General features: G+C 37.0%; 1 protein-coding gene across 2 annotated transcripts in view; it reads right to left on the bottom strand.

The window, feature by feature from the left end:
• Nucleotides 1–9397: 9397 nt before the first annotated feature.
• LOC107793012 (myosin-6-like) overlaps nt 9398–24787 on the bottom strand; it is a 31413-nt gene continuing 16023 nt past the window's right edge. For both annotated transcript variants that reach the window (XM_075257029.1, XM_075257030.1), the window contains exons 26-41: nt 23349–23469; nt 23051–23190; nt 21779–21884; nt 21669–21689; nt 21187–21312; nt 15075–15245; nt 14440–14583; nt 13508–13690; nt 11592–11723; nt 11436–11506; nt 11250–11349; nt 11066–11122; nt 10771–10827; nt 10374–10454; nt 9969–10066; nt 9398–9890 (exon numbers count right to left, since the gene is read on the bottom strand). In XM_075257029.1, coding sequence (XP_075113130.1) covers nt 9776–9890; nt 9969–10066; nt 10374–10454; nt 10771–10827; nt 11066–11122; nt 11250–11349; nt 11436–11506; nt 11592–11723; nt 13508–13690; nt 14440–14583; nt 15075–15245; nt 21187–21312; nt 21669–21689; nt 21779–21884; nt 23051–23190; nt 23349–23469 — 1723 coding nt within the window. In that variant the 3' untranslated portion in view covers nt 9398–9775. The remainder of the gene's footprint in view (nt 9891–9968; nt 10067–10373; nt 10455–10770; nt 10828–11065; nt 11123–11249; nt 11350–11435; nt 11507–11591; nt 11724–13507; nt 13691–14439; nt 14584–15074; nt 15246–21186; nt 21313–21668; nt 21690–21778; nt 21885–23050; nt 23191–23348; nt 23470–24787) is intronic.

The following is a 24787-nucleotide window of genomic DNA, read 5'->3' as shown; positions in this document are numbered from 1 at the left end:
CAAAAAAAATAAAGAGATAAAGAGATTTTGCTTCCAACTATCCACGCTTGATAATCAGATTTTATTGAGTTTTAAGTAGAAGTTTGAAGTTAATTATAATTTAGATGTTTATAGTTGGAAATAATTGAAGGTGTATATATAAAGAAAACGATTTGGAAGTAAATTTCCAAATTGTTTGTTGGACAAAGAAATCTCATAATGAAGTAGAAAATCATTTTAATTAGGACCACATTAATACGCAGCAAATTAATAAATAATGTAGTCAAGTAGCGTGTTAATATTCTCACTAACTCATTACTCATAGATGATGATCAACATTGTTGCAAATGATAATCTTATTAGAATCTCAATATTTTGGAATTATATCCACCATATTAGGCAATCATGGTTAAGTTTATTTAAGGTAAAATCATGTATCAATCTTAGTGAAGTATACAACTACGTTACATCCTTCACTAAGTAATTAATCCGTGCGATCTATAAGTCACGGGTTCGAGTCGTAGAAGTATCCATTAATGCTTGCATTATGGTATACTGTCTATATTACATCCCTTCAAATGCAGCTCTTCCCCGGATCCTACATAAATGCGGGGATGCTTTATGCACTGGGCTACCTTCATTAATTCATTTCAAAATCTTTAGAGGTAAATTTGTTCCATAAATAATGCACCCATACGTGTAATATACATGCATGCATGTATACATAACATACATACACATGCACATATGCTATAAAACAAGCATCTATAATACCTCGAGGAGGGGCGAGGGGAATTTACCATCGTTTCAACATACGACATGCAGACTTAATGGGATTGGCTCTCTGAGTATATACACACTAAGCGCCAGTTATTACAATATTCTAGTATTTCAGACTTATTGATTCAGAATTCAAGATTCAATTTCATATTGTATCTATTCCTTATAACCTAGAGAACTAGAACACTTTTTTTTTGTATTGAATAATTTTTTTAAGGAAACCCGGAGCAACAATAAAAGTTGTCTCTGTATGATTTATGGGTCACGAGTTCGAATTGTGAAAGACGTGAACACATGATACTTTGTGCACCGGATTATATGGACCAAGTTTTTAAACATGTCCATATCCATCAACTAAAATGTTTGGGCTTCATGAAGGCCTTAAATCCCACGTGCGGAAATTCAATAGCCCAAGTAATAAGTATTCTTTTGAAATTACCAATTTTCTTCTTTCACCAATTTAAACTAATAAAGAAACAGTATAACTATATTCATAATTTCATATCATGAAACTGAAACCACCCAAAATAGGTTAGCAAACAAATAACCAAATTTGTTCTAACTTTTGAATTATCTAAAAAAGAATAGTAGTTGATTTGAATACCATGGCATTTAATTTGTCGCAACCCGTTGTATGGAGTAAATTAGTTGAATACAAGTGGCTAAATAACAAGGTGACACATGGAATCGGGAACAAATAGAAGTTGAACCAATGGATAATCGGCATCGGTCACGAAGTGCATAACCGGTACAAGATGGATTCCGAAGGGAACACACCGATGGCAAAGACTCAAAGGCTTGACATCGGATAACATTTAATGAGCAACCGTTGCAAAGGAATATTTGCACTCAAAGCCAACCGTTATGCACCCATCAATGACATTTTTGTATACTTTGCTGACTCCAGTATAATATATTGGAGACTGGAGCACCGGTGCTCCAAACTCCAGTGTATTATGCTGGACCGGTATACTTGCTGGAACTCCAGTATATAATGCTGGAGTTCTAGTGTACTTATGTTGAAACTCCATCATATTATGCTGGAGTTCCAGCATACTTATCTTGGAACTCCAGTATAATATGCTGGAGTTCAAGTATACTTGTCTTGGAACTCCAGCATAATATGCTGGTGTATTTTCCGGGTTTTGAACAGTATTTTCGCTCAGATTTATCTTTACATGAAAAGTGACTAAATTTCAATTACTTTTGAAACTGGGCTATTTTTTAATTTCACCCTAAAAGCAGGTAAAAATAGCACGGTATAGCCAGTTTTCGGATTGGTTATTCAAAAATAACAGTGTTTACCAACTCAATGAAAAATTGCCACTATTTTGCTGCAACAGAGACCGGTCCAGCATAATATACTGGAGTTCGGTGCACTTGTGTATGAACTCCAGCATATTATGCTGGACCGGTATACTTTGCTGACTCCAGTAAAATATACTGGAGACTGGAGCACCGGTGCTCCAAACTCCAGTATATTATGCTGGACCAATATATTTGCTGGAACTCCAGTATATTATGCTGGAGTTCTAGTGTACTTATGCTGGAACTCCATCATATTATGCTGGAGTTCGAGCATACTTATTCTGGAACTCCAGTATAATATGTTGGAGTTCAAGTATACTTATGCTGGAACTCCAACATAATATACTGACGTATTTTTCTGATTTTGAACAGTGTTTTTACTCAGATTTATCTTTACATGAAAAGTGGCTAAATTTCGATTACTTTTGAAACTGGGCTATTTTTGAACGACCAGTTGTAAATCTGGCTATTTTTGAATTTCTCCCTAAAAGCAGGGGTGGAACTAGAAGCCCGATTACGGGTTCGGCAGAACCCAGTAACTTTTGCTCAAACAATATATTTGTGTTAACAAATTCATTAAATATATAAAAATATGAAATTTAGAACCCAGTTATTAGCACTCAAGGTCACCAATCAAAATTTAAGAACCCATAAAATTAAAATTCTGGCTCCGCCTCTGGATTTAGCTACTTATTTTCCCTTTTGTTTGGAGTTTAGACCAATATTAATTTTTGGGATTGTCTGTAACCTGGTTGACCTAGGTGTTACAGAATGAGTTTGGTATTAAATAAAAAAATTGAACCAACTTGTTAAACTTGGTTTCTGGTTGTTCTTTAAACCTTTCTTACAATGATAAAACTGGTTTGCTGCTTTATTACTTTGATTATAGTAGTTGTTTTCATTGTTGTTAATTTCATTGGTTTATCAACATTCCATCTGATATCCCTTTTTTATTGTTTAATCATCTCATCTCACAGAGGTCTAGAATGCAAATTGAAAACACAATAATCAAGAAGGGAATTCATATCCTAACAAGATATGTCTATCCTTTTAAATGCACTAAAGTATTCAAGATGTTAAAGGCGGTAGAGGTAAAAGGTTAGTAGGCGGTTGAACGTCTTTCCTTTCATACTAGTAATCATAGTCTAATTCTCGCGTTTCCATTATCTTAGATTTCTATTACTTGTAATCATAGTCTTATTCTCGCATTTCCATAGTCTAAGATTTCTATTACTTCCCGATTACTTGTAATCATAGTCTTATTCTCGCATTTATATAGTCTTAGATTTTTATTACTTCCTGATGATGCATATGATTTGGTTATACTATTATCTTGATGTGTTACTGCTTCTCTTTTATGAATCTTCACTACTACATGTCTTCCGCTATGGTGTTGTGATTGTGCACGCTAACTTTGAGCCGAAGGTCTATAGGAAATAGTCCATCTACCTACACAAGGTAAGGGTAAGACTGTATACTTACTACCCTTCCCAGACTGCATTTGTGGGATTACACTGTGTATACTGTTATTGTTGTTGTTTTAAAGACTGTAGGGGTACATTATACATATGAGGTAACTTGTGAATTCATGTTGAAAAATTAGAGACCTGCGCTTTGATGATGTCCATCTCATTGAAGAAGTATTAGGCATGTGCCTAATAAAAATTTCTTTGGTTTGGTTGCCAACCTTGTTGACTTGGTTTAGTTAGGTAGCCAACCTTGTTGAATTAGTTTGGTTTGGTAGCCAACCTTGTTGAATTTCTTTGGTTTGGTAGCCAACTTTGTTGAATTGTGAAAAGTGTGTGTAAATTGTCAAATATTGTATGCTTTAGAGAGTGAAGCTTTGGCTATAAAAGGAGAGCTTTAACTCTCATTTCTTCACACCAACAAAGAGAGAAAGAAAGAGTGAGGTTTCACAGACAGGGTATAAGAAAATAGTGTGTGAGGAAAATAGAGAGTGAGCGATATTGTAGTGAGGTAGGAATATCAAAAGAAAGTTATTTCTTTTGAGTGTTATAGTGGTCTTTGGAGTATTTTACTCAGACCTACAAAGTGTAAAATTCCTTACTATAGTGATATCAGTTGCTCCTCTCGGGACCGTGGTTTTTTCCTTTATTAAAAGGGTTTTCCACGTAAAAATCTTGGTGTCGTTGTTACTCTTTTATTCTTGTTAATTATCGTATCTCGGTGCTACATTATTATTCCGCTTTTATTACTGTGAATATTATTTCTGTGGGGGTTTATTCCCAACAACTGGTATCAGAGCACAGGTTCTGCTCGTTCACTGAAATACTATTCACTATCAGTAGTACTATACTCGGTGAAAAATAAAAATGTCTGGAGTAAAGTACGAGGTAGCAAAATTTAACGGAGATAACGATTTCTCAACATGGCAAAGAAGGATGAGGGATCTGCTCATCCAACAAGGATTACACAAGGTGCTAGATGCTGATGCCAAAAAGCCTGATACCATGAAAGCTGAGGATTGAGTTGACTTGGATAAAAAAGCTGCTAGTGCAATCAGGTTGCACTTATCAGATGATGTGGTAAATAACATCATTGATGAAGACACTGCACGTGAAATTTGGACAAGGTTGGAAAGTCTATACATGTCCAAAACACTAACAAATAAATTGTACTTGAAGAAGCAGTTATACGCCCTACACATGGGTGAAGGTATGGATTTTTGTCACATGTAAATGTGTTTAACGGACTAATCACACAGCTTGCCAACCTCGGAGTGAAAATCAAGGAAGAAGATAAAGCCATCTTGCTATTAAACTCGTTGCCATCTTCGTACGATAATTTGGTAACAACCATCCTGCACGGTAAGACTACTATTGAGTTGAAAGATTTCACATCGGCTCTTTTACTCAATGAGAAGATGAGAAAGAAGCCTGAAAATCAAGGACATGCTCTTATCACAGAAGGTAGAGGCAGGAGTTATCAAATGAGTTCGAACAACTATGGTAGATCCGGAGCTCGTGGGAAGTCAAAGAACCGATCCAAATCAAGAGCCAGAAATTGCTACAACTGTGATCAATCAGGTCACTTCAAAAGAGATTGCCCAAATCCAAGGAAGGGCAAAGGTGAAACCAGTGGCCAGAAGAATGACGACAACACAACCGCCATGGTGCAAAACAATGATAATGTTGTCCTCTTTATAAATGAGGAAGAGGAATGCATGCACCTGTCAGGTCCAGAGTCGGAATGGGTGGTTGACACAACGACATCTTACCATGCCACACCGGTAAGAGATCTGTTATGCAGATATGTAGCAGGTGATTTCGGCACAGTGAGAATGGGTAACACAAGTTACTCAAAGATTGCGGGATTGGTGACATTTGTATCAAGACAAATGTCGGATGCACATTGGTTCTAAAGGATGTGCGACATGTACTTGATTTGCAGATGAACCTGATCTCGGGAATTGCTTTAGATCGAGATGGATATGAGAGCTATTTTGCAAATCAAAAGTGGACTCACTAAGGGATCATTGGTGATTGCAAAGGGAGTTTCTCGTGGCACGTTGTACAGGACAAATGCAGAAATATGCTAAGGTGAATTGAACGCGGCACAAGATGAGATTTCTGCAGATTTGTGGCACAAAATAATGGGTCATATGAGCGAGAAGGGATTGCAGATTCTTGCCAAGAAATCACTTATTTCTTATGCCAAAAGTACAACGGTAAAACCTTGTGACTACTGTTTATTTGGTAAGCAACATAGAGTCTCATTTCAGACATCGTCTGAAAGAAAATTGAATATACTTGATTTAGTATATTCTGATGTTTGTGGCCCAATGGAAATTGAATCAATGGGCGGTAACAAATATTTTGTTACTTTTATTGATGATGCTTCACGAAAATTATGGGTTTATATTTTGAAAACCAAAGATCAGGTGTTGCAAGTTTTCCAGAAGTTTCATGCTCTAGTAGAAAGGGAGACGGGTCGAAAGCTAAAGCGTCTCCGAAGTGACAATGGAGGTGAGTACACTTCAAGGGAATTTGAAGAGTATTGTTCAAGTCATGGGATCATACATGAAAAGACAGTTCCTGGAACCCCGCAGCACAATGGCATAGCCGAGAGGATGAACCGTACAATTGTGGAGAAGGTGAGAAGCATGCTTAGAATGGCTAAACTGCCTAAGTCATTCTGGGGTGAAGCAGTTCAGACGACCTGTTACCTGATCAATAGGATTCCATCAGTTCCGTTGGCGTTTGACATCCTAGAGAGAGTTTGGACCAACAAGGAGGCGTCCTACTCGCATCTGAAGGTGTTCGGTTGTAGAGCTTTTGCACATGTACCAAAAGAGCAGAGAATAAAGCTGAATGATAAATCTGTTCCCTGCATATTTATCGGATATGGAGATGAAGAGTTCGGGTACAGATTGTGGGATCTTGTAAAGAAGAAGGTCATCAGAAGCAGAGATGTAGTCTTCCGAGAAAGTGAAGGTGGAACTGCTACCGATATGTTAGAAAATGCGAAGAATGGTATAATTCCTAACCTCTTTACTATTCCTTCTACTTCTAACAATCCCACAAATGCAAAAAGTACGACCGATGAGGTTGCCGAGCAGGGGGAGCAACCTGGTGAAGTTATTGAGCAGGGAAAACAACTTGATAAAGGTGTCGAGGAAGTGGAGCACCCCACTCAGGGAGAAGAACAACCTCAACCTCTGAGGAGATCAGAGAGGCCAAGGGTAGAGTCATGCAGGTACTCTTCCACAGAGTGTGTCCTCATCAGTGATGAGGGGGAGCCAGAAAGTCTTAAGGAGGTGTTGTCCCATCCAGAAAAGAAGCAGTGGATGAAAGCTATGCAAGAAGAGATGGAATCTCTACGAAAAAATGGCACTTACAAGCTGGTTGAACTTCCAAAGGGTAAAAGATCACTCAAATACAAATGGGTCTTTAAACTCAAGAAAGATGGAAATGGCAAGCTGGTCAGATACAAAGCTCGATTGGTGGTTAAAGGCTTCGAACAGAAGAAAGGTATTGATTTTAACGAAATTTTCTCACATGTTATCAAAATGACTTCTATTCGAACAATTTTGAGGTTAGCAGCTAACCTAGATCTTGAAGTGGAGCAGTTGGATGTGAAAACTGCATTTCTTCATGGAGATTTGGAAGAGGAGATTTATATGGTGCAGCCAGAAGGATTTGAAGTAGTTGTAAAGAAACACATGGTGTGCAAATTGAATAAGAGTCTTTATGGATTGAAGCATGCACCAAGGCAGTGGTACATGAAGTTTGACTCATTCATGAAAAGTCAAACATACCTAAAGACCTATTCTGATCCATGTGTATACTTCAAAAGATTTTCTGAGAATAACTTTATTATATTGTTGTTCTATGTGGATGACATGTTAATTGTAAGAAAAGACAAGGGGCTGATAGCAAAGTTGAAGGGAGATCTGTCCAAGTCATTTGATATGAAGGACTTAGGCCCAGCACAACAAATTCTAGGGATGAAGATAGTTCGAGAGAGAACAAGTAGAAAGTTATGGCTATCTCAGGAGAAGTACATTGAACGTGTACTAGAATGCTTCAACATGAAAAATGCTAAGCCAGTCAGGACACCTCTTGCTAGTCATCTAAAGTCGAGCAAAAAGATGTGTCCTACAACAGTGGAAGAGAAAGGGAACATGGCTAGAGTTCCTTATTCTTCAGCAGTCGGAAGCTTGATGTATGCAATGGTATGTACTAGACCTAATATTGCTCACGCAGTTGGTGTTGTCAGCATGTTTCTTGAAAATCCTGGAAAGGAACATTGGGAAGCAGTCAAGTGGATATTCAGGTACCTGAGAGGTACCACGGGAGATTGTTTGTGCTTTGGAGGATCTGATCCAATCTTGAAGGGCTATACAGATGCTGATATGGCAGGTGACATTGACAATAGAAAATCCACTACTGGATATTTGTTTACATTTTTAGGGGGAGCTACATCATGGCAGTCTAAGTTGCAGAAGTGTGTTGCACTTTCAACAACTGAAGCAGAGTACATTGCCGCTACAGAAACTGGCAAGGAGATGGTATGGCTCAAACGGTTCCTTCAAGAGCTTGGATTGTATCAGAAGGAGTATGTCGTCTATTGTGACAGTCAAAGTACAATAGACCTTAGCAAGAACTCTATGTACCGTGCAAGGACCAAACACATTGATGTGAGATATCATTGGATTCGAGAAATGGTAGATGATGAATCTCTAAAAGTCTGAAGATTTCTACAAGTGAGAATCCCGTAGATATGCTGACCAAGGTGGTACCAAGGGACAAGTTCGAGCTATGGAAAGAACTTGTCGGCATGCACTCAAACTAGAAGACAATGCTACCTCCTCTAGATGAATGAGACTGGAGGGGGAGATTGATGATGTCCATCTCATTGAAGAAGTATTAGGCATGTGCCTAATAAAAGTTTCTTTGGTTTGTAGCCAACCTTGTTGACTTGGTTTGGTTAGGTAGCCAACCTTGTTGAATTAGTTTGGTTTGGTAGCCAACCTTGTTAAATTTCTTTGGTTTGGTAGCCAACTTTGTTGAATTGTGAAAAGTGTGTGTAAATTGTCAAATATTGTAGGCTTTAGAGAGTGAAGCTTTGGCTATAAAAGGAGAGCTTCAACTCTCATTTCTTCACACCAACAAAGAGAGAAAGAAAGAGTGAAGTTTCACAGACAGGGTATAAGAAAATAGTCTGTGAGGAAAATAGAGAGTGAGCGATATTGTAGTGATGTGGGAATATCAAAAGAGAGTTATTTCTTTTGAGTGTTGTAGTGGTCTTTGGAGTATTTTACTCCAACCTACAAAGTGTAAAATTTCTTACTATAGTGATATCAGTTGCTCCTCTCGGGGCCGTGGTTTTTTCCCTTATTAAAAGAGTTTTCCACGTAAAAATCTTGGTGTCGTTGTTACTCTTCTATTCTTATTAATTACCGTATCTCGGTGCTACATTATTATTCCGCTTTTATTACCGTGAATATTATTTCTGTGGGGGTTTATTCCCAACACGCTTTGTACTCTTTGAATGTAAGTTTATGGTATTCCTTTGATTGACTCAAGTTGAGAAAAGACTATACTCTACCAAGTAATGAGTTTTCTCTTTTTACATGAAATCTTTACTGCTGTTACTGCAGCTGTTGCAAGATTTTGGAACAAGAACCATTAAAATGGATCACAGCCACAGGAAATAGTAAATGCAGGTCATTTACAAAGACATGTTCATCCTGCTGAATTTGCGATTTCTGATACATAAAAAATTGGAGATAGGATTCCATTTCAATGTCTGCTGAAGAAGGATATACATGAATCAAATTTAAAAATCCTTTAGACAAAGGGACACCTTTAGGGGGCACTAAATTGGCCATTTGCTCTTACAATATAGTACTCCAATTAGTCCTTGTTACAAAGAATCTAACTAATGGCAACTATAAAAGTGTACAAAAATGAGACAATAAGAAGAACAAAGACTAACTGGAACAAGCTCTAGGTTGGAAAACTTCATCCTTGCCCCTTCTCCTATCTAAACTAGACCTACAATTTTACAAGAGACTACCTTAGAGCAACTTTACAAGGGGCTTTGGAATTTATAATATGAAGAGACAACTACCGGAGGGACAAAAGAATCGGTTGGTGGATGTACAATAGTGATATTCATGACGTGCTAACTTGGATGACGTCCTTCCAACAAACATGCAATTGGTGCTAGAGAAATGTTAGCCTTATTCGCATAAAAATTGGAAGGCTGGATGTTCAAGCAGTTCTTTTGCAGGTTTTACACCGGTAAAATCAACATCCTTGAGGGAACTGTTAATCTCCTCAACAGAGATGGGGATGCTGCATTGGAAGCAAATAGATGAATGATAGAACATGATCTATGTTCATTTTGACAGCAAAATGGAATTTATAAGCTACCTGGAATTATCATCCAATATAAAGTTATTATCTGCCTCCTTTGCTTTGTCTACGTCATTCCCGTCTTCTTTTGCTTGATCCTTAAAGCTGGAAATGACCTGTTCCGAGCAATATGGTTTAGGAACCAAGTGCAGAAAAGTTGATTTAAGCTTTGTCATTGAGAGAGAATCACCAAAGCTAAGGTGGTTTAACTTCGCAGATAGAAGAAAAGTAATCCAAAAACAAGAAGTTGAGGATGTAACTGATATCATGTATTGATGAGCGTTGTTGACTAGCAAATCGTCTCTAAGGAGCACATTTCATATACCTAATTAGTACTCACCCCCAGCCCCAAAAGCACCCAAAACTAAGAAAAGAGATTTAGTAAAATAAAATATAAGCAGAAGGAGAGAAAGGTAGACTTACATCTGGGGATACACCTTGAGTATTGAAATCCTCATCCCAGTAAAGCGTGCATATTCGATACAACTGTTGACTACTCAGAATCTGAAAAGATAATCCCACAAAAAAAAGACACTCAGTGCAAGGTGTTAAAATGATTACGACATGAATGCCAAGGACTCATATCATAACATAAAGATTAACTTCAAAACATCCATCTTAACACTGCGAATAATTCATTTAAGCCCTTAACAATCGGTATACAATTCATAACTTGTCCAATAGTATGCTTCCCGTGCTAGCACTTAAACAACTAACTAAGAAATTTTTACTGCCACATGTGGCAGCCTGGAACTGCCATGTATTAACAAATAACAATATTTGAAATCTACAATTAAGAAGACTATAAAGATGAACTTACGGGGCAGAGATCAGTTGTTAGATCTTCAGATGAAAGTCTCGACTTCTGATTAATAACCTGAAAACAAGCTATTTAGACAGGGCAAAATAGATGGTACATTTAAGGTCATTATCTCAAATTTGGAGATAAATTTCCAAAAACATGGTGTCACTTCCAAGTAACAGGAAACACTTCTGCAAATTCATACTAGGACGTAAACCGGATAGAAGGCCTCTATTACCTACGAGTAAAAAATTTAGGAGAAAAAGAACATCTGATTGATCAAAATTTGCCCATTCAGAGAGGAGAAACATACCAAAAATCCTACTGCCTGCCTCACATGCTTTAGTTCATCCCAAGAAGAACCAACATACTGCGAAGAAAGAAGGGTTACCAGGAGTTAAAACCTCAAGAAGTATAAAATTACAGATATGTAAATACAGTTCATGATATCTAACATCTACTAATAATGTACCCTTAGGGTACCAATGACAGATTACCTCTTCTTTAACATTGCCACACCAAAGTTCTAGTTCTTGCAATCCAGCTTTTACATACTCCCCGTTGCTGAATGAACAGCACTCTTTATTAAGGAGAAGGCTGCAATGAGGATTAAATAATATGGTAAGTGGTGTGTCCATGAATTTCTGGCCAATCTTTCTGCTATGAGATAGGAAAAAAGTTACCTATTGAAAAGCTGAACATTTATGTACGAAAAAATCTGGTTTAGAATTTTCTGGACAAAAACTGGATGAACCTGAAACAAAATATTCATATAAGTCCACTCATCAGTTTATAATAATATTTGCACATCACACTATTTCCAATAATGAAAAACATACATAATTTTCTTTCAGTGTACCGAGAAGCCCATTTAGGCTCTCAATTAAGCCGTCCCAGGGACCTGGTGGAGAACGACCATCGAGGGACTTCCGTGGTGATTGCGAGGAGCCACCTTTTGATATTTGAGATGCCTAATTAAGATGGAAAGTGCAAGTAAAGTTAGAAATTTGAATATCAGAAATACAAAGACCATAATCCTGAGAATTTTTTACTCAAAATACAAATTAGTTGGAAGCACAGTAGCTTATCACAATTTTCTTTAAAAAGCCAGAATCCTAGTCAACGCGACAGTGAAATATAGGGGCCCAATGAATCCTTGTGAGCTAGGGAAAAGTGCTAATTGAGAAGAGGATTTTATTCATGTGATATTTTGATTAACACACGCCAAATGCTATTATTCATATTGTTCAACCCCACTTGTGGGATTATACTGGGTTGTTGTTGTTGTTGTACACGCCAAATGATATTATTCATATTGTTCAGAATATGTATGTGTACTGATTTTAACTGCGTCAGGTTCAAAATACAAAATTGTATAACTTCAAGACTAGACACGACGCGGGTCTGCGTTCAGCCCTTTCCTATTTGCCCTGGTGATGGATGCTATAACACATCATATTCAGGGGGAGGTGCCATGGTGCATGCTATTTGCTGATGACATAGTTCTAATCGACGAGACACGACGCGGCGTCAGCGAGAGGTTAGAGGTTTGGAGACACACCCTTGAGTCCAAAGGTTTCAGGTTGAGCAGGACGAAGACGGAATACCTTGAGTGCAAATTTGGGGCAGAGCCGACGGAAGCGGGAGTGGAAGTGAGGCTTGATTCTCAAGTCATCCCTAAGAGGGGTAGTTTCAAGTACCTGGGGTCGTTTATTCAGGGGTCCGGGGAGATCGACGAGGATGTCACACACCGTATAGGGGTGGGGTGGATGAAATGGAGGTTAGCGACGGGAGTCCTGTGTGACAAGAAAGTGCCACTGTTACTGAAAGGTAAATTTTATAGGGCAGTGGTTAGGCCTGCTATGTTGTATGGGACCGAGTGTTGGCCGGTGAAGATCTCACACATCCAGAGGATGAAAGTTGCAGAGATGAGGATGTTGAGGTGGATGTGCGGGCATACAAGGAAGGATAAGATTAGAAATGAAGATATTCGAGAGAAGGTGGGTGTGGCCCCCATGGAGGACAAGATGCGGGAAGCAAGACTCAGATGGTTCGGGCACATTCAGAGGAGGAACACTGATGCACCGGTGAGAAGGTGTGAACGACTGGCAGTGGTGGGTACGAGGAGAGGTAGGGGGAGACCTAAGAAGTATTGGGGAGAGGTGATCAGGCAGGATATGACGCGACTTAGGGTTACTGAGGACACGGCCCTAAACAGGGAATTGTGGAGATCGAGCATTAAGGTGGTAGGTTAGGGAAATTGTGATGTCTTTGTTACAGCGCACTAGAGTGAGACTAGCCAGTTAGGAAGTAGTCTTAGGATGCTATTGATCAACTACTGATGATGGGCTTTATCTCCTGTGTATTAATACCTTACATCTTTCTCGTATTTCCTATATCTCTTATATTGTTGTTACTTTGTTTTTATGGTATTTATGTTATGTTATGGATTTTATGGTACTTTATGTTGTTTTATTATGAGTCTATTGATAGTACTAATATAGTGTCTCTTGTTGCCTCTTTGAGCCGAGGGTCTCCTGGAAACAGCCTCTCTGCCCCTCGGGGTAGAGGTAAGGTCTGCGTACATATTACCCTCCCCAGACCCCACTTGTGGGATTACACTGGGTTGTTGTTGTTGTTGTTGTTGTATAACTTCAAGACTACAAAACTGGAAATGAGGACAACATTAAGCTGACTACACAGCCAAATAAAACAAGACATTGTCATAGTACTTCTGGAAAACATGGTGATATACCTGGATACATGAAGTCAGTAATGAAGATAAGTCCCTTTTCCAGTTATCTCGAATAATTCCATAAATCTTTTCGACATAAGCACTGAGCTGTAGCTTGAAAAGCAAAGCTGGCTGCTTTGCCTCAACCTGGCGTACAGTGTCGAGACCACCAATTGCAATGTTGGCTGATGAAGACCTGAAACTCTAGAAAAGAAGTACAATCCTTTCATCAATAAAGCTGCATATTCCAGTTCCTCATTCTAGGTACCAGTATGTTTTATTCTGAGAGATTTACATTATGTCCAGCCAACGAAACTGAAAACAAGTAATAGTTACATTGTCTTGCTTGGACGCAGCATATGAGTACATAAACTATTAGAAAGTCAAGGACATCACCAACAGGTAGCCACCTAATAAGTAAGTCAATGGTGAAAATAATGTGGTTTTATACCTTAAACCGTGCATCACACCTATATATAAAGTGTATATTGTATTTCATATTAATCAAGTTAGAATCAATATGATTAGTTCTCCTTATCTCTTCCTCTACATTCAAACTTTCATCATTCTATCAGAGCCTATTCAATCTGTGTAAAACATTAAAGTTAATTTCGATCTCTCCGGTATTTTTAGTTTCTGTAACAGACTCCCCCCCCCCCCCCCCAAAAAAAAAAAAAATTCAACATCAACAGTAGTATCAGATACATGTCCAATTTTGTAGGTAACATAACAGGGAAATCAAAGAATAACTGTAGAAGCTTTCTATGGATGTGCTTTCAAATACACAAAGTAATAGTGCAAAAGATATAGCCAACTACTATAATGGTTTCTTTGCATAATATTATGCCACCCAGTTTTGGTTTAGATATAATGAAAGGGAACACCATAGAAACTTTAATTCAATAGTTTTAGGAGCACATTCAATAATAAAGACGATGTAAGAATTTAAATACCTGCGCCATTCTACCAAAAAACGATGTTGGTTGGGGCGGTTTACTTGGAGCTGAACTAGTAGTTTTCAGCGTATGCTGAAGCAAAAACAACAATGTTGCACCATTGGACAGCCAATAAGCCATGTGATTATTGTTTGTCTCGTCCTGCAAATTGATATAAGACGAGCATGTGTGTAAATAAGCGTATATCATCAGTTAGAGAGAGCATTTTTAAGCCGTGATTTTAGAGGATAAAAACTGAAACTACAGTCACATAGATTATGACTTCACCGGGAACTGTTTAAGCTTATGTTTTGTAGATTATAGCATGTATAGTGTAACACCTATTCTGCTTAAGCTGGAAGTTAAGATGATGAGCTAACTTGACAAATCCTTCTGATTTCAGTCATCAGCTGCTTTCTTTCATTGTCTTCAGGATTTCTTTAGGAGGGTGGAAGATGAGAAGCGGTTAGCACCTCTCAGATGTAACGGGTAATAATGAAATTCCTTCCCATTTTTGAAATGATGCATTTTTGACATAGCAGTACAAAAGTCCAATTCCGGACCAATACAGGCTAGTATGTATTACACTGATGTCATGACTCATGAACACCTACAAACACAACCTCTAATTTCTACAAGATATTGAAAATTACCTCTATCGCAGAACCAATCATCTGAATAAGACGATCAAATACATTAGTTTTTTCTGCTTCGAAGGAATTCCAATGAAGTAGGCATTTGTATATGGTAAATGCCGCCACTGGTTTCCCTTCACTGAACCCTAGATCTTGACTGACACATTTGATAAGATTATCCACACTCTCCTGAAACATAATATTAAAGAGGATATTAAAATTAGTAGCCACATTATTATTCATTCACAGGAAAGTGGAGGAATAATACCTCTGCTGATATATTATCCATCTCTTTCATGAAATATACCAGTGGGAATAAAACAACTTCTCAAACACTAGTAGCACTTGTTGCGGAAGCCAAATGTATATAGTGTGAATAAGTCACAACTACTATACCAAAAATTATGACAGCCACCAAATAATAAATAAGACAATAAAACAACAATAAAGGAAACACCAGAATTTACGAGGTTCGGCTAATTTTGCCTACTCCTCGGACACAACCAATATTTTATTCCACTCCAAAAATACAAGTGAAATAATACTAAAGAGAGAAGATACAAATGCCTTAAACAGATGAGAAGGCAAATGAGAGGTGTGTTTCAATCCTAAACATTAGGCCTTCTTTTATAGGGGAAAAATCCCCCCAAACTTAACTCCCAACCAATGTGGGACTTTGGCATTTTGCCAAACTTCAACAAATCTCCACCTTGGCAAAATTCCACATTTTCAATTCTCTCTCAATAACAAATTTTGGTTGTGTCTTCATCTTCAATCTTCAGTGTTCAACAATGTTGATCAAATCCAAACAATGTTGAAACTTGACCGCAATCACCACCTTTGTCAGCATATCAGCAGGATTCTCTGTAGTATGAATTTTCTTCACCGTGACTCCACCTTCTTCTATGATTTCTCGTACGAAATGATACCGAACATCAATGTGCTTCGTCCTTGCATGATAAACTTGGTTCTTCGCTAATTGAATAGCACTTTGACTATCACAAAAAATTGTGATACCTTTTTGTTCAACACCAAGCTCCTTTAGCAATCCTTGAAGCCAAATTGCCTCTTTCACAGCATCTGTAATAGCCATGTACTCTGCCTCTGTTGTAGACAAAGCAACTGTTGACTGCAAAGTAGACTTCCAACTAACTGGTGCCTTTGCAAAAGTAAACACATAACCAGTAGTTGATCTTCGTTTGTCCATATCACCCGCAAAATCTGAGTCACAATATCCAACTACAAACTGATTGTCTTCCTGCTCAAAAACTAACCCGACATCTACAGTATTATGAATATACCGTAGAATCCACTTCACAGCTTGCCAATGCTCCTTCCCTGGATTGTGCATATATCTGCTAATAACTCCAACAGCTTGTGAAATGTCAGGCCTTGTGCAAACCATTGCATACATCAAGCTACCAACAACATTTGCGTATGGTACCTTTGACATATACTCTCGTTCAGCTTCATCCATTGGCGACATAGTAGTACTTAGCTTAAAATGGGAAGCAAGTGGAACTGGCTTAGTCTTGTCATCTATGCCAAAACGTTGAAGTACTCTCTTCAAATATTCCTTTTGAGATAAACAGAGTTTCTTTGAACGTCTATCTCTAATTATCTCCATGCCAAGAATTTTCTTTGCCTCACCCAAATCCTTCATCTCGAACTCCTTCTTCAGTTGAATCTTCAACTTATCAATTTCTTCCAAATTCTTGGAAGCTATCAACATATCATCAACATATAGGAGAAGATATACAAAGGAACCATCTTTAAGCTTGTGCAAATACACACAATGATCGTATTTGCTTCTCTTGTACCCTTGCCGCAACATAAACTCGTCAAATCGCTTGTACCATTGTCTAGAAGATTGTTTCAATCCGTACAACGATTTTTCAAGTTTGCACACCATATTTTCTTTTCCAGCAACTTTGAATCCTTCTGGCTGAGTCATGTAGATTTCCTCCTCCAAGTTTCCGTGTAAAAACGCAGTTTTTACATCCATCTGAACTAGTTCCAAATCCAATTGTGCTACCAAAGCCAACATAATTCTAATGGAGGAATGTTTTACAACTGGAGAAAACACTTCATTGTAATCAATTCCCTCCTTTTGAGCATATCCTTTGGCCACCAATCTTGCTTTGTAGCGAACATCTAATTGGTTAGGAAATCCTTCTTTCTTTGCAAATACCCATTTGCACCCAATTGCTTTCTTTCCCTTCGGGAGATTGGCCAATCTCCATGTATGATTCTGATGAAGGGACTGTATTTCATCATTCATGGCAATCCTCCACTTATCTTCTTCTGAACTTTGGACAGCGTCTTTATAAGTAGTAGGAACATCATCAGCTACAATTGAGGTTGCACAAGCAACCGTCTCTATGAGACGAACAGGTTTCGTTATTGTTCTTTTTGGCCTGCTGGTTGCTATTGATTCAAGTTGTTGTTGAGATTCCTGAGTTGGAATCTCCTCTACTGGCTCTCCTTCCAGAGGGTAATCTTCATTTGTTTCCTCCTCTGCTTCTTGTGTAGGAAAAATAAATTTTCCCTCAAACTCCACCTGCTTAGAAGCACCTTCATTTTGTTTGGTATCTTCTGTTACCTTATTTACCATAGCAAATTCATCAAAGGTAACATCTCTGCTGAATATTACTTTCTTTGTCATAGGACACCATAAGCGATATCCTTTGACTCCAGAAGTAATTCCCATAAAAATAGCCTTCTTTGCCCTTGGATCCAATTTTGACTCCGTCACATGATAATATGCAGTTGAGCCAAACACGTGCAAAGAGTTATAATCTACAGCAGGTTTTCCGTACCATTTTTCAAATGGTGTTTTGCCATCAATAGCAGCAGATGGTAGACGATTAATGAGGTGGCATGCATATGTAATTGCCTCAGCCCAAAATTCTTTGCCCAAGCCAGCATTGGACAACATACACCGTACCTTCTCCAGCAAGGTCCGGTTCATACGTTCTGCCACTCCATTCTGTTGTGGTGTATGTCTAACAGTGAAGTGTCGGATGATGCCATCATTTTCACAGACCTTATTGAAATGATCATTTTTGTATTCACCTCCATTGTTTGTGCGAATACACTTGATTCTCCTGCCTGTCTGATTTTCCACCATCGTCTTCCATTTGAGAAAAATTCCCAACACTTCATCTTTGCTCTTCATTGTATACACCCATACTCTTCGGGAAAAATCATCAACAAAGGTTACAAAATAGTGCTTCCCACCCAATGAAGGTGTTTTGGAAGGACCCCAAACATCAGAGTGTACATAATCCAAAATGCCTTTAGTATTATGGATCGCTGTACCAAATTTAACCCTTGTCTGTTTCCCTTTAACACAATGCTCACAAAACTCCAAGTTGCAAGCCTTGACTCCTTTTAACAATCCTTGATCTGATAGAGTTTTCAAGGATTTTCCTCCAGCATGTCCCAAGCGCATGTGCCATAGCTTGGTTGCTTCTGCCTCTTTGTCGTCACTGGATGTCACTGTCGCTGTCCCAATAACTGTACTGCCACAATAGCGGTACATATTATTATTCTTCCGATTAGCCTTCATTACCACTAGTGCACCGGAGCATACTCTCATCACTCCATTTTCTGCAATGATTTTGAACCCTTTTGATTCTAGGGCTCCCACAGAGATGAGATTCTTCTTCAAATCCGGTACATATCGAACATCTATCAATGTTCTGATCATTCCATCATGGTTCCTTAATCGTATTGAACCAATGCCATATGAGGTAAGAGGGCTGTTATCCGCTGTGTGGATGACTCCATATTCTCCTTCTTGAAATTCCACGAACCAGTCCCTGTTGGGACACATATGATAGCTACAAGCCGAGTCCATCAACCATATGTCTGATGATGTTGATGACTCTGTTGTAACTAATGAGAAGTCTGAATCATCACAATCAGCTACATTTGAATCCATAATAGCCTTTCCATTGTTATGTTTGGCCTTATTCTTCAACTTCGGACAGTCTTTCTTCCAGTGCCCTTTTTCTCGACAAAAGGCACATTCATCTTTGCTGGGTCTGGATCTTGACTTGGATCTTCCCTTCTTTGTCCTCGTTTGATTTTGAGGACGATCCCTCACAAACAGTGCTTCTCCTTCTCCGCCCTTCTGTTTTTCTCGCTTTCTTTGTTCATAGCTGTACAAAGCTGAACAAACTTCTCTGAGAGAAATTTCGTCATTTCCATGGAGTAGAGTAGTTTCAAGGTGCTCGTACTCATCAGGAAGTGACGCCAACAACATTAAGGCCAAGTCACCATCATCATAAGTTGTATCCATATTTTGCAAATCTGTGACCAACTTATTGAAACTGGTGATATGTTCATTCATCGTGGTACCAGGAACATAGGTGAAGTGAAACAGTCTCTTCTTCATATACAATTTATTTTGACTATTTTTCTTCAAAAATTTATCCTCCAGTGCTTTCCATAATTTACTTGCAGAAGTTTCCTTTGTGTATGGATATTTCTGCTCTCTAGCAAGGTAGGATCGAATGGTACCGCAAGCAACACGGTTGATAATTCTCCAATCTTCTTCTCCAATAACATCTGGTTTCTTTTCTTCAATGGCCAGATCTAGCCCTTGTTGAAAAAGGACATCTAGAACCTCGCCTTGCCACATCCCAAAATGTCCGGACCCGTCAAAAATTTCTACCGCAAATTTCGCATTTGACACAATTCTTGTCATAAGCGAAGATGCCAATGATGACGTATTGTTGACACTTGATGTAGATTCTTCTTGTTTATTGTCTCCCATATTTGACACAAATATTATTTAATAGCTGACGACACAAATCAAGATTATTTCTTTTCTGATGTAGAAGATCAGACTAAGCTGCAACTACAGAGCATACTCAGACAGAACCTTGACTCAGTTACCAAGATAAATCTTTTCTGATGTGGAAGATCAGACTATGCTGCAACCACAGAGCATACTTAGACAGTACCTTGGCTCTGATACCAATTGTTGCGGAAGCCAAATGTATATAGTGTGAATAAGTCACAACTACTATACCAAAAATTATGACAGCCACCAAATAATAAATAAGACAATAAAACAACAATAAAGGAAACACCAGAATTTACGAGGTTCGGCTAATTTTGCCTACTCCTCGGACACAACCAATATTTTATTCCACTCCAAAAATACAAGTGAAATAATACTAAAGAGAGAAGATACAAATGCCTTAAACAGATGAGAAGGCAAATGAGAGGTGTGTTTCAATCCTAAACATTAGGCCTTCTTTTATAGGGGAAAAATCCCCCCAAACTTAACTCCCAACCAATGTGGGACTTTGGCATTTTGCCAAACTTCAACAGCACTAACCTAGAAAAGTAAGCCAATATTTTTTGTATATGAAAAACAATTTAAACACAAATTCATCTTAAGCATTGCGTACACACATAAAAGCGTCCTACCCAGGTTTAAACATATGCAGTTGTGTCCTTGTACTATCTTCTGCTGCAGATTTGCCAGCTTTTTTTTATAGGTACACTGTAACTTCTGAGAAAAAGAAATTGCAAGGAAGGTAGCTTTAAAGAAGCATCAAGAGAAGTCCAGAGTGGCCAGCACTCATTATTTGTTCAATTCTTTAGCTGCCACTACATATTGTTTACTATTTTTAACCAAGATAAAGCCAGTGAACAAGGAAGTTTACAAGGGATCATAAAGAATGAGGGTGAGGTAAGGAAGAAAAAAATTAAAAGCCGAAGGATGTGGACACCCGTTCCCCACCCACCGGAAAAGAAAAGATTAGCTGTATCAATCTCTTAGCACCAGAGTAAAGAAATTCAATTAATCCTCTCTTTCCCCCGACTTCTCATTGAATCAAAGATAATTTTTAACCCTGGTTTTTCTTTCGGGGAAAAGGAATTTGACTAAGCATCAGCTCATAATCTGCAAATCTCACAGTCAGAGAATACAGTTCAAACCACAGGCTTTTCAAAATAAACATTTGTCTGGCGTAGCATGTTTTATGAATTTCAATATTTGGATATCTTGTCCCATCTATACTCAAAAAGAAAAGGTTCTAAGCAGAGAAAGATGGCAAACAGAAAAAGAAATCTGATTGAAAAAAATTTCGACCACATCCTGGGTACATACCCGCTGCTTTTCGGCCATGGATCTCCTCATAGACTCTGTACCAAACCATTTTCCTTGTACGCCAGCATTGGATCTCCTCATAGAATCTGTACCAAACCTTCTTGCTGGTGTTGCAGCCTGCGGTTCCTGTATACAATATTTCATAACTGACATTATTCAAAGCACCAACCTGATTGTTACTCCCTCCATCCCATTTTATGTGACCATATTCGAGTACACACAGTGTTTAAGATGTTAATTTTGACTTACATGTTAAACTAGTTATTGTGGAAGAAAACGTCAGAGTAATAGTTGAAATGTTAGTTCCTATATTTAAAACTCGAAACACTTTAATGAATTTGAATTCTTGAAAGTTGTGAAAGTTTTCCAGAGATGGAATGGTGTCAAAGGTTTTGAAGCGTTTTAAAATGATAAGAGTATTATTCAAGTTGGGACAGAGGGAGTATAAAACTAGGAACTATATCGGTGATTCCTTCACTTACATGATGACCATTTTCAGAAGGCTGCAAGAGGAAAAACGGAAAAAGAAAAAAAGTTAGGACATGCTCAAGAAAGCTATGCAAAAGGATTGACATTTCTATGGCATCAGCACCTGAGTTTTTATTGCGAATCGGTTTGAAGTTTTCCCAGAAGGTAAATGTAACGCTTGCTGTCGAAGAATCTGCTGGTCTTCTATATCGGAAAGTTTCTCTTCAAGCCTGAGATACAAATGCAAAGTTAAACAAGATATTCAAGCTAACTAATTTCACATGATTAAGAAATCCCGGACTTTAACTTGTACATATAAAAGATAAAGCAATTAGATTCTTAATAGAAGAAATCTATCTTCTCTGCTAGTTAATGGAAGAAATATATCTGAGTTCTACATTTTGTTAGAATGAACAATAACTCCTAAGAAGACAAGCAAGTCCAGTAATTCTGAAGGAAAGCAGGAACAAGGAGTCATAATTCTTAAGAGGACCTGGTCCATATTAAGCAGAGTGGACAATTCTCCTGGAACATACATGGAGCAAAAGAGGGAATGATGGCACAGGAATAGAAACCATAAACCCATTGGAAAAGGGGGGCACACAAGTGGGAACATCATTACTAACAGACCACATTAATAGTGCGAGTGCTATTGTACAGCGGGAGAGCAATGAAAAGGGAAAAATGGATCGCATGTTGTTCTATCTGTTCAAAGTTTGCTCTAAAAAGAAGAGGGACTATACAAGAAATATTGGAAAACATACAGAAGCTGCATACATGGATCTATCATCTGCTTTGACATACTTGTGTCGAAGCGATTTGATTAAGATAAATTAAAATTTGAACTTTTAACGCAAAAGGTTTAATTTTCATAAACTAAAAAGCCTCTCAAGAAGACTTGCTGAGTTGACAAGTTTAGAGTTGTACTTCTCTCGATGGGTTTAGAATGAAAAAGAAGGCGAAAATTAGGATCTTTAATGGAGTGAAGATTTCATAGACTAGATCTGTGTTATTGACAAGAAATTTCATTCCTCCTGGCAATTCCAATAGCACGATAATAAAATATGGATCCAGTAGGACAAACTTATGAAATTTTGGGCCAAGCACATTAGCTTCAATTCAGAGGGAAGCTGAGGTGGATTGAAACTAGTGAACCACAGATTTATTGGGAGTTAACACAGTTGTTTCGGTAGTGCACAAAACTATAAACTTCGACAATTCAACTATAGGAAAATCAAACAAACAAGGATGATCCTGATTGACTTTCAGCTTGAGACAAACTGCTAGCAAATCTAAACGACATGCGAAACCATATTCTTTTAGAAAATAATAACAAATAAGATAAGATGCCAGAGCCTGTTGAAGAAACCAAGCCATATATGTTAGATTTTCTAACCTTTGCATGCTAATCTTCAACTCAATTATCTTAGCCTCTGCATCCAGAGCTTGCTTCAATCGCTCCTCACTTAATTTGCTTGTTTCCTCATACTTTTTCTCTGTTTCATCAATTTTCTTTTCCAATGAGTTAACAAGAACCTGCGACATATTTGATACACAATGTTTAAAGCAAGTTCAATAACTGAATTAGAAGCAGCAATAAAACTGGTTGCAGCCAAATTTCCATCAGGTATTTCTTGAAATTTAAGAAGAGCATCTACTAAGTAGTACATCACATTTAAATCTAACATCCTCACCTTGAGCTGCTCATTTTCAGCAGTAAGCTTTCCCGTCACCTCCTGATTAACAACCTGAAACTCTACTTCTTCCAACAACTTTGTGGCAGCCTCAGGATCCTTCAGTAGCAGCTCTTTAGAACTGTGGTTCTCTCAATCAGTATCAAATGAAAAAGTAGGAGAAAATAAGGATCGAAATTGGTGTGAGATTAACCAAGCTGCTAAAAGAATGTTACAAGGTAAATAATGTTAACAATTATTACACTTAGACCATTCAACTATAGGGAAATCAACCAAGGGAAAAATTCCTGATTGACTTTCAGCTTTAGACAAACTATGATGTATAATCCAGATTAATACTAAAACATATATATCTATAATTAAAACCAGAAGACCTCGTGAAGCTAAATAGCAGAACAATAGAATGACACATGACATAATTAGTTATTAAATTAGTTATTGGTTATTCTTTTTAATTTAAATATATCTAAAAAATGAAAATAATTAAAAAAACTACCATATATATGTATATATATAATTGGTTATATATATATATATATATATTAATTGGTTACTTTAATTTAATTAATAAATATAGATTTCTTATCTATATCTATATTAATAATTAACTATAATAAAAAAATAAAAAAATATATATATAAAAAAATAATTACCCATTCAAATTGGGTGGGAGTAGTTTCAAGTTGGAATTTTTAAATTATTTTAAAATAAAAAAACAAAAAAAAACTATAAAAAACAAAAAAATAGAAGAAAAACAACTCATTCAAATCATGGAGTAGTTTCAAGTGGGTGTTTTAAAATAATTTTAAAATAAAAATAGATACCTTATAATTAACTATAATAAAAAAACGAAAATATAAATATATAAGAAAATAACTACCCATTCAAATTGGTAGTTATTTTTAATTAATAATTAGTTATTGGTTATTATTTTTGAATTTAAATATATATAAAAAACGAAAATTAAAAAATACAAAACTACCATATATATATATATATATATATATATATATATATATATATATATATATATATTGGTTACTTTAATTGAATTAATAAATATAGATATCTTATAATTAACTATAATAAAAAAAATCAAAATATAAATATATGTAAAAATAACTACTCATTCAAATTGGGTGGGATTAGTTTAAAGTTGGAGTTTTTAAGTTATTTTAAAATAAAAAAACAAAAAAAAACTATAAAAAACAAAAAAATAGAAGAAAAACAACTCATTCAAATCATGGAGTAGTTTCAAGTGGGTGTTTTAAAATAATTTTAAAATAAAAATAGATACCTTATAATTAACTATAATAAAAAAACGAAAATATAAATATATAAGAAAATAACTACCCATTCAAATTGGTAGTTATTTTTAATTAATAATTAGTTATTGGTTATTATTTTTGAATTTAAATATATATAAAAAACAAACTATG

Source organism: Nicotiana tabacum, chromosome 7, assembly GCF_000715075.1.
Source record: "Nicotiana tabacum cultivar K326 chromosome 7, ASM71507v2, whole genome shotgun sequence".
In the NCBI taxonomy this organism is placed as follows: domain Eukaryota; kingdom Viridiplantae; phylum Streptophyta; class Magnoliopsida; order Solanales; family Solanaceae; genus Nicotiana; species Nicotiana tabacum.
Note: the sequence above shows the minus strand (reverse complement) of the source record. Positions and strands in the feature narration are given on the sequence as shown.